Source organism: Microtus ochrogaster, chromosome 19 (assembly GCF_000317375.1).
Source record: "Microtus ochrogaster isolate Prairie Vole_2 chromosome 19, MicOch1.0, whole genome shotgun sequence".
Classification (NCBI taxonomy): domain Eukaryota; kingdom Metazoa; phylum Chordata; class Mammalia; order Rodentia; family Cricetidae; genus Microtus; species Microtus ochrogaster.
In genome coordinates, this window is record NC_022021.1 from 32,086,113 (window position 1) to 32,096,660 (window position 10,548).

Below are 10,548 nucleotides of genomic sequence, written 5' to 3' on the forward strand. Positions count from 1 at the left end.
GGGGGAGGGCGGGGAATCCCAGTTCTTATGTCTCATCCCTGTCACAAAACGAAGACCGAACACGGAAGCGCTCGACGTGGGACGCACACGGGGTGGGTGGGCACAGTGATCAAGGATGGCGATCTCATGAAGTCGACACCTGAATATTGATTTCCCTCAGGGGTTCGGCTACCCTGTCCCTCAATGGAACCAACATGAACAGTCTTACCAGTTTCAGGGTGTGGCTCGCACTCTGGTGCACCGCCCTGCAGGCTCTCTGTGGGGGATCCAGTGATTGGGTGGCATGGGCTACTGGCTGCTCCACAGTTGGTGGGGACATATCTGTCCCCCGGGGTGGGATTTCCCCGAAGTTCCTGGCACAATGAGAAGCAGAAGCCACGTTAATAGCTTTTCAGGGTTTCTGCATCCTAAGACAGTAGAGGAGAATCGGTTTGGGAGCCGGAAGACGGGGCTGGGAGCTGGTAGATCCAGGTTCTGGATTCTCATCCCTAAGCCTCAGGTTTTTCAGCTTTCAAGAGGGGATGAAAAGACTTGCCAAATCTCAAAAGTTTTAAAGAGAAGATGAGAATAGCTATAAGAACAGCAGGTAAGGTTTCTATAGGTGGAAGGTACCTTCTAACATGTGGATAGCCAAGACTGTGAAATCAATTTCTAAGTTTGATAGCGAGGGAGAGGGCAAATTGGGAGAAATGAAACCAGTATGAGATATTTCAAGACTTCCCTTAGGCCAAGCGTCAATTACTTTATCTTCCTTTCTTCTATGGAATGCTCAACACAAAAACAAATTTAAAACTCACAAAAAAGCCCAATCAAATTTATTTGAAATTAACCCACTGAGTTGGTGCATCATAAAGTGGCCCAAAGGTGGTGGCAGAAGGGGAGGGATGTCCGTCCGAAGGTATAATGTGTCTCTCACAACTCCTGTTAAAACTCATTCTGTAAGGTGTCAGTCATCGGCTGAGGGAAGCGTAGTGTTTAACTTAGCTAAGCTCTGGTGAGGGAGAACGGAAACACAAAAGCAGAAGAGTGGTAGCTGGACAGAAGATGGCGTGGAAAGGGTCCCTCAACTGCTTATCTTAAAACAGTTCATTTTCTGTTACCTGAGAGAGTTCTCACTAGGACCAGGGAGAAGGCTCAGTAAGAGCGCTTGCTACACACACATGAAGATCTAAGTTCAGATCCCAGCGCTGGGGCTGGGGCTGGGGCTGGGGCGTGAGTCACTGGCGCTCACTAGCTGTCTCCTTAGCTGGAAATCAGCATGTGCCAGTTTAGTGAAAGACCCAGTCTCAAGGGAATAAGACAGGCAGTGATAGAGAGGAAACCTGATGCCCTCCCTGACCTATGCATACGCCCATGGGAATGCGTACCTACACACACACACACACACACACACACACACACACGTGCATACATACCAACAACCATCACATCACAAAATCTTTTAAAAGGTGCTGAATAGAAACAGTAGGAACACTGAAAGAGAAGACACCAGCTTCATATCTGAGGATGTCTTATGGTGAGTGAGACATTCTCCTTTTTGCAAAGTCAAATTTTAGAACCAAAATTTTTATGAGAAAAGTATTTGACATAAAAATATTGCTCAAAAGCTCCCCCCCATTCCAATTTTAAAAACATTTATTTATTTTTGGTTTTTTGAGACAGGGTTTCTCTGTGTAGCTCTGGATGTCCTAGAATTTGCTCTGTAGATCAGGCTAGCTTTGAGCTCAAGAGTTCTGTCTGCCTCTCCCTCCTGGGTGCTGGGATTAAGGGTGTTTGCCACCACCGCCACCTCCCTCCCCATTTGAAGGTTTTATTTATTTTTATTCTGTATGTGTGTTTGCCAGAATGTGTGTCTGTGCACCTCATGCCCTTGGAGGTGGCTGTGAGCCAACCCGCGGGTGCTAGGGGTTGAACCTGGCTTCTCTGGAAGAGTACCCAGTGTGTTTAACCACTGAGCCATCTCTCCAACCACACAAAAGTTCTTATTGTAACTATTTCAAAGTTAGAAAATCGTGGGCTGGGATGGCTCAGTGGGTAAGATCACTTGCCTCCAAGCCTGACAACCTCAGTTTGATCCCAGGGGTCTAGATAAAGGAGAGGAATGAATCCTTCAAGTTGGCCTCTGATTGCTACACTGGTGGCACAGCACATGTGTGACTGAGTGAGAGCGAGCAAGAGAGAGAGAGCGAGCAAGAGAGAGAGAGAGAGAGAGAGACAGGCAGAATATGCACACATTAAATACAATTAAGAATATATATGCCCCCACCTTGGTATATATCTGTGTGCTCGTGTTAACTAACTATCTCATCTATAGCATGTCTAATCAGAACTGCTAACCTGACAGACAGGTGACACTATATTTGGCAAGAACTGTTTTTTAATAGATATCAGTAATTATGAATAAAAATCCTGATCTGGCCTTCTACGGTGGTCTTAATGGTGAGCCAGCGTGTGGGGAGGGATAGTGTACTGGTGATCAAATCCAGGGCTGTGTATGTGCTATGTACGGGGCCAACACTGTGCCCCTGAGCTACACCTCCCGTCTAGATGGTATTTTATAAAAGGAAAGAACACACCCACTAATGGCATGTATCATAAAACATGTGCTGCTTAGCGGTAAATACATATATTTATATGTAAATATATATGTAAATATATATATAAAATGTCTGAGTGCTCTGCATGTACACCTGCAGGCCAGAAGACAGCACCAGATCCTTATTACAGATGGTTGTGGGCTACCATGTGGTTGCTGGGAATTGAACTCAACCCCTCTAGAAGAGCAGCCAGCGCTCTTAAGTGCTGAGCTGTCTCTCCAGGCTCAGTAACTAGAATTTTTGAGGAGAGAAGAAATTATGAATGCATAAGGTTAAGGGAAAAAAGGACTTCTACTGCATACAAATTTTATGACTTTGTATTTTCCCTATTTATGTACACATCCACTTTAAACCACAATAAACTATCTTCGTTAATAAGGCCTTAAAAATCATCTCAGTCTTCGCTCAGAGACTGGACAATTTCTCTTTCCCTCTTTTCTAGCAAAGAGATATACTGCAACAATTAAGTGAACAATGAAATGATTATGAACACACGAGCAATTAGTTACACTAATTAATTTGCATCCCCTGTGGTGGACACTGCTATTTTGTGTGACATTTTCTTAGTTTCTTTTCTTTTTTTTTCTGAGACAGGGCTTAGTTATGTATCCAGAGCTAGTCTCAAGCTCACCAAACCACCTGCCTTCACCTCCTTGAGTGCTAGCATTGCAGGCTCGTGCTGCCACGCCTGGCTTCACATGACGTGAAGGGTCTATGTGGCTCTGATCACACTCACTCCCTTGTAGGGATCTTGAAAGCAATCGAGGGTCCCTCCTGACCTTATCAGCTGGACACAACAACAGTTAACATCTACTGGTCATTCCCATCAGCCAACCAAGGCGGAAAGCAACCCCCTGCCTCCGGGCCCAGAAAATCAAGGCCTGAGAAGGTCCAATGCTTTGCCCATGCTATCATTCAACTCGTGTCAATTGGTCAGTGGAGTTGGCCCCAGGCCCACAGCTTTAATCCCTCCGCTCCGCAATGCCTTCCCATCATCACTGATGGCCCCGTGCCCTGCGAGGCAGTGAGCACAGATCTTTGGCTGAGTCATCCCATGAGTGACAGCCTGCCATCTCACTAATGGGCACCCATTACATGACTGTTGAAAGATAGTCAGGCCGTCACCACACGCTCATCCAGCTTGCCCCGCGCCTCACAAAGCCCTCGGCAGTCACTTGCGCAACATTCAGACTTAACAGAAAAGCCGGTCATTTACCTTCTCTGCGGTTCCACTTGGCTGATGGCCAGTGACTGCATCTTTCCTGGTTGGAGCCTGGACTTTCAGGTCTTGACCACATGGTCCGTTGGCTGTTCCACTGGGGGCCTCAAGGTGATCAGACCTCTTGTAGTGCGGGCTGATCCTAGCCACAGGCTTGTGTCTGGACACCAGATTTCCATTCTTCTGTGGTGGGGAGGTGGCATTTTCTGGGCTTCTTGAGCTCTGGGTGTCTACGGGGACTCTGTATTCCAGCTTTGGTGAACTTTTTGACCCTGAGAGTTCCTTTCTCCCAGAGCCTCCAGGCCCACTCTTGGTGGTTTCTACAGAGCCTGGCAGGCTGGATGCCTTGGGAGGAGTACCCACCATTCCATCAGGGATGCTATGCTCTAGGTCCAATACACTGCCAAGGAGAGGCACGGAGCAGGCCTTGCTGACCAGTGGTTTCTGGGGTCGGTCCTCTTGCTTACTTGTATCAATGCTTTTGGAAGAGGTTGTCGAGGTGGGCCGGGTGTCGCCATCTACCAGAAGCCTGCTGGGGTCTGGGAGGACCCCTGGGAGTGAAATGCAGTCCCCCTCACCATCAAAGTCTTCTTCATCGCTGGCGTCATTGCCATCATAGCCGCGTATCCGTCTTTGGCGGAGGAGGGGGTTCCTGAGGACCTGTGGGCTTCCAGGGAGACTGGCTTGCCTGGCGACAGTTACCTGCTTATGTAAGAGCCCAGAGGTCCTCTGGCTTCCAAGTGTCACAAGGCTGTTGGCCCTGGCTTTCCCTGTCTCCTTGTGAACTGCAATGGAAGGAGAGAGAAGAGTCAGACAAAAACAGGTTTCCGATTAGACCTGACTTTATCACCTTAAAGAAATAAAACCCAGTGTTTGCTCTTCTAAGCACACCCTCTTGATCAAGACTGCTTTGTCCAGTCACTTACAAACAAACAAACACATTCTTGTCACTGTCCTTAAGCACTTCTGAATTTACATGTGCCAGGCACAGCCTCCGGCCACTGAAATTCCATGTAAACAACATGGTTTCTTGTGGTTCAAACAGCAAGGGCAGCCAGTCTATTGAGTTTTTTATTCTGCTTGCCCCATTTTTATACACATAGACATACATATTGATACATATGCACACATGCATATCTTTGTGTGTGTGCTCAGGAAGTGTGTTTGAGTGTGAATGCAGGTGAGTAGGCATGTGTTCATACATGGGCAGAGTTGGAGCACAATCTCAGGTGCCAGAGTCCTCCTCTTCCACCTCATTTGAGACACAGTGTCTTGCTTTTTGCCATTGCATATGGCAGGATGGCTGACCTAAAAACCCCTTGGGGGGTTCTCCTGCCTGCCTTCCCTCTCTCTGTGCTAGGATTCCCAATTTCTGCCTTTATGTGGCTCCTAGGACCCGAACTCATCCCTAACTCATGCTTCAAGTGTTTTTCCTACTGAGCCATCTCACCCTTAAGAACAATAACAAAAGCCAACTTCCGGTTATTTAACTTGAATGGCGGGCTTTCTAGGGGTGGGGAATCTATAGTTCAGCTTCGTTCTGTCCCCCGAGTTACTGAGGGTCTGACCTAAATGCCGAGAACACCTCTCCACCAGGTACCGCGGCTAGCATGTCCCTCACACACCTGTGTTCTCACCACCTGGGTCCTTCCCTCCTTGTTTGTCACAAAAGGGCGTGGGACACAGCCCAAGCTGTCTGCTCCTTGAGGACATAGTATTGATTCTGCAGGTCTTGGCATGCTTTTTGTCCACACGACAGTGCGAAAGTACAGGCATGCCATTTGCACACCCCACTGTGGCTCCCATGTCTGCCTCTCTGAAGCTCAAAGAGTAAACAGAAGAAGTCTGAGAGCTCAATTCAGTTCAATGATCTCATTTGAACAGAGACTCAAGGATTTTTGAGTAGCAGTGACCTTTTGCTAACAGTGGCTCTCCCAGTCCCACATCTCTAACTGTTGTCTAAGAAGAATGAAGTTTAGAGGGAAGAGATCTGGGGTTTGCCTGGGATCCCCTCAACTGTGAGTGCCTTGGGTTGCTTACTCTGATTGGATGCCCCGAAACTCAAGATGACATGCTGTAAACAGCATGTGGAGGGGACCTGGATAAGTCACCTTCACCGCTGGTGCTAGAATGCGTTGAGCCACTCACTGTGGTGTGGACAGTTGGTGGCCACTGCTGAGAGTAGAGGCAGCCTCTACTCAGCCAGGCGCACGCACTGTTTCCAGCTCTCTCTCCTCGCTGTCCTGGGCAAGACCCCTAGTAGTAGAGACGGGGAACTGGCAGTTGCTTACTGCACTACTGAGTCCCCGATTCCCTCAAGCTCCCCTGCTCACCAGGGGGTCCGAGAAGCAGGTTGCCATCATCTGAGGTGCCACAGCCACTTCCAGGGTGGTCCTCGTCCTCAGAGCCAGCCACCACGAAGTCTGACAAGGAGCCCTGCCCGTCGTGGACAAAGTACTGGGAGAGTTCGGCTTCAGAGAGGAGCGAGTCCTGTTGGGAAGAGAACATGCTGGAGTCTAGGAAGAAATACCAGAGCCAATCTCTCATCACTGGGACCAGCTATGATAGCAACTGCCAATCTCCACTTACTGTAGGGTGGCTAAAGCGACAATCAATACATCAAAACGTGGCTGATACTGCTTTTTGATGGAGAGGGGCACTTTTTAAGCAATGACCAGAAAAACCGCAATAGTAGGTTTTTTTTTTTTAATGATTTACATCTTTATTTTATGTGCATTGGTATTTTGCTTGCACGTATGTCTGTGTGAGGGTCTCGGAACTGGAGTTAGAGAAAGCTGTGGGCTGCCATGTGGGTCCATGGGAATTGAACCCAGGTCCTCTGGCAAAGCAGTCAGAGCTCTCAACCACTGAGCCATCTCCCCAGCCCCCACAACAGTAGTTTATTAATCCTTTTAGCAAAACCAAAACAAACCAGTGCAAGAAGGGGTAGGAAAGGAGAATGAAAACCTAAGCCATGTGACCCAGCCAACTGATGGAACACCTGGTGGTGGGGTAGGGTGGGGCGGGGCGGGTGATTGCCCTGTGTAAATCCTGCTCTAGTGGGACCGAGGAACGCCCCACAGTGTCCCAATAGCTGCAGGCTCTCCCAAACCTCAGCAGAGTTAGGAATGTTTGGGGTTTTGACTTTTCTGCTCTGTTCTTTTCTTGGGTGAATACTTAACAAGAGAACCACACCTTGGGGCTCCGGTTTTCAAAGTGGTGTGGTTGCCACTTTCTTGTACAAAGTGGCCAAAAGATCCCTTTGCAGAAATAAGTGCTGGGGTCTGGGACTTGACTGGGAAGCCTCTAAAAATCAGTTTGTGGTCCCCAAGTGCATTTTGACTCACCTTTTTGGCAAGAGATGGACTCTTCAAGGGGGTACCTGTGTGTGGGGGGGCATTCGGAAAATCATTAATCTGATCAATCTCAAGTTACAAGCAGGCTCAGACATTTCACCAAAAAGCGGGGTGGGGGTGGGGAGCCAAGTATATTTAACCAAACTATCCTTTGCCTGAGTGTCACTAATGAGTTCCATGCATAGGTAAATGCATGCATAGCCTACCTGGGCAGCCACCCCCGCATCGAGTCTACCTGGGTACCTGTCTACCTCCTCCCACCCCACCTCCCTCTTTCACTCAAGACTCTGCTCACGCCGCAGGACCCTGGCTATGATTCCTCCTGCTCTGTGATATCACCAAGGGTCTCATCTGGCTCACACCTCAATGTCTGGGCAAACCGGACAGTTTACTGGGGAGTGGATCTTTGCAGCTCCCCTTTCTCACTACTCAGCAAGCCCACTGGGCAGTGGTGTTGCCTGCGCACCGCACCTGGTGTCTGCTAAGTACTCAGTGACACTTGGTGCATGGCCAGCAGGATGAATGAACCAATGAACCCCATCCAGGAAACACCGGAAAGGACTAGAGACGTGGTTGGATGTCGATCTTAACTTTTTAGCTGAAGGGCGAAGAGCTCAGCCTGTAGACTTTAAATTACATGCCACAGGCAAAAGAGATTTAGGGCATGAGAGTTCCGGCTTCAAAAAAAAAAAAAAAGAAAAAAGACCTTTGCTGAGTGATCAAGTAGAAGAGTTGGGATAAGAGAACCCAGCGTGTGGGCTGGATAAAGAGCCCATTATGGTTTAGTCCACCTTAAATATATTAATTATGGATGCAAATCATCAGAGATTTCACGGTTGTCCCAAATCCCATTCCTTTTCCTTTGACATCCAGTAACTCATATCTCCGAGTTGCTTTTCCTCCAGGGCATCAATCTAAATGTCAGAGCCGCTGCTAGTCAGTCAGGCAACGATTGTAGAAACCTCCTAGGTCTCCACACTAAGGAAACTGTTTTAAAATTCGATACAGGTTTAAGTGTTATTAAGAAATGCTTTAAGTTAGTAAGACATGCCAAGGAGGACGGCATTCCTTCCCTACCTGAAAATTTCCACGGAAGGAGAAAAACTTGAGAATTTTTTCTGCCTCCAGCAGCAAACTGAAGGCAGTTTGTATTGAAACTTTTAAATCCGTATAAAGAAACCCCAGCATTTGGATGGATAACAACTCTGTATTATCAAATTACTCATATTTTGGTGTTCAATCTCCTCTGTGTATTTCAAACAAGATTCATGAATAGCTGTTAACTTACGGGGGTCATGGTAGCAGCATGCATGATTAGGTCTTTAATAAAATACATTAAATAACTGCAGAAATCAAAAGAAGGAATCGAGAGAGTGTGTAGACTCTGACAGCAACTGTGGCCAGCCCTGAACCACAGAGAATCCTATGCTACTGCATGCAGAGTGCCCACGGGTGAATTTACGGAACTTTTTCTCAATGGTGATCGCGAATGTGCCATGACCATACCTAAGCCAGGAGCGGAGTTGGCTTCTTTGCTGTCCTGGTAAGTACTCCGTGCTATCACGTCGTCCATTTCCTGCTCGGAAACCTGATTTTCAGCAGAAAACACAAGTTAGATGTTTGCATGTATTATTCTTCCCCCAGTAACAGTGGCTGGGACCAGAGGGTCAGAGACCGGGAATGCCTTAGCAGCAGTAACTCGGAGCATGGAAATCCAGCTGGTTGGTGAGTTGCTTCAAACAGTGTATACACAACAAATCCACCGACTCGTCCCGAGTTGCACTGGATGCTATGATTACCAAATCCACTATATCCACCCCTCTCTCGAACACTTAGTTCTCATCCTTCTGAAAGAACGTAAGGCCAGCAGATGTAGGTACTTGTTGTCAGGCTGAGGACCTGAGTTCAATCCCCAGGGCCCTCATGACAGAAGATGACCGACTCTAGATTGACTCCTCCACAGTTACCATGGTGTGCACATGTCCACACGCACATATGAAACAAATAAGTGCAATGAAAAATTTAAGACTAGATATAAAGTAAAAAACCTTGGGGTGGCAAGATGGCTTAGCAGACAAAGGTGCCTTCCACAAGCCTAAGGACATGGGTTCAAGTCTTGGGACCAGTGTGGTGGAAGGGAACAATCAAAGTAGCACAAGTTGGCCTGTGATTTCCACATGTGCACCCTGGCATGTATACATACACACCTACACAAAAGTAAACCTGTAAATTAAGAGCCCTATCCTAACCAAAACTATGACATATGCAAGAAAAGTCTAAGACTACTGTACTGTTGGCCCCAATTCACTATTCTTTTTAAAAAATTTACTTATTTTGTGCATATGGATGTTTTGCCTGTAATGTGTGCATGTATACCATGTGCATGCCTAGTGTCCTCAAATCAGAAGAGGGTGTCGGGTCCCCTAGAGCTAGAGTTACCGACAGTTGTGAGCTGCCGTGCATGTGCTGGAACCAAACCCGGGTCCTCTGTGAGAGCGACCAATGCTCTTAGCCACGGAACCATCTCCCCAGTCCCCTCAATCCATTAACTTTTAACCTCATCACATTGAAGTATTCCTTCTCCTGTTGCTAAGTCACCCGCAGGTTGCTGACACAATGAACTTTTGCTTGTAAGTACATAATTGTGAATCTCCTGATAGCAAAGCGGCTCCATCCAATCACCACGGGGCTCTGACCAACGCGGGAAGGATGGTGCTATTGAGTGTAGTATAGCATACATTTCGTATTCCAGCTTTGGTGGTTGCTCTAACCTCATTCTTCTCAAGTCCTGCTCCAAAGTCTCTATAGGCTGCAACCAGCTGTGTGTGACACCAGCCTGTGCAGAGGCCAGGACTTCCCTCCTGACTTCCTCCTGCATTCAGTGTGTACAGTATCGTCCAGGATTTGCACTCTGGTGCCACGTCACTCAACGTGTTTCAGAACTGCTATGAATCCCTGTGCCCAAGTTCCTTTGCTTTGTAGGAAGACTAGTTCTGGCCATCCAGGACCCAACTGCCCTGTGTCTCCAGCCGTCCCCCACATCTTCCCCCAGCCCCCAGACCAGGTCTCACCATGTAGCTCTGGCTGTTCTGGAACTTACTACGTAGACCAGGCTGGCCCTGAACTCACAGAGATCTGCCCGCTTTGCTTCCCAAGTTCTTCTGCCTTCTGAAATCTGAACCTGTATGGAGTCTTTTGTCTTTCAAGACACAGGTGTTCGGGAGGAGTCCGGGACACTCCGAAGACTCTCTTAGGATCTGTATGACAGTTGCCTCTCTCTTAGCTTCAGATTCTGCTTGTTTGTTCAGAAAGGCTAAGAAGTGGCTTCCGCTCCAGTCACTCGGGGGCCATGCGCCCCACAAAAGGATATGATGAC

At 47.8% G+C, this 10,548-nt stretch overlaps 1 protein-coding gene across 1 annotated transcript in view; it reads right to left on the reverse strand.

Annotated features, from left to right (window-relative positions):
• Positions 1-10,548, reverse strand: part of Pdzd2 (PDZ domain containing 2) — a 346,988-nt gene that overhangs the window by 23,006 nt on the left and 313,434 nt on the right. The window contains exons 15-19 of the mRNA XM_026783724.1: positions 8,679-8,760; positions 7,164-7,198; positions 6,150-6,306; positions 3,814-4,601; positions 209-353 (exon numbers count right to left, since the gene is read on the reverse strand). Of these exons, the coding sequence (XP_026639525.1) occupies positions 209-353; positions 3,814-4,601; positions 6,150-6,306; positions 7,164-7,198; positions 8,679-8,760 (1,207 nt within the window). The remainder of the gene's footprint in view (positions 1-208; positions 354-3,813; positions 4,602-6,149; positions 6,307-7,163; positions 7,199-8,678; positions 8,761-10,548) is intronic.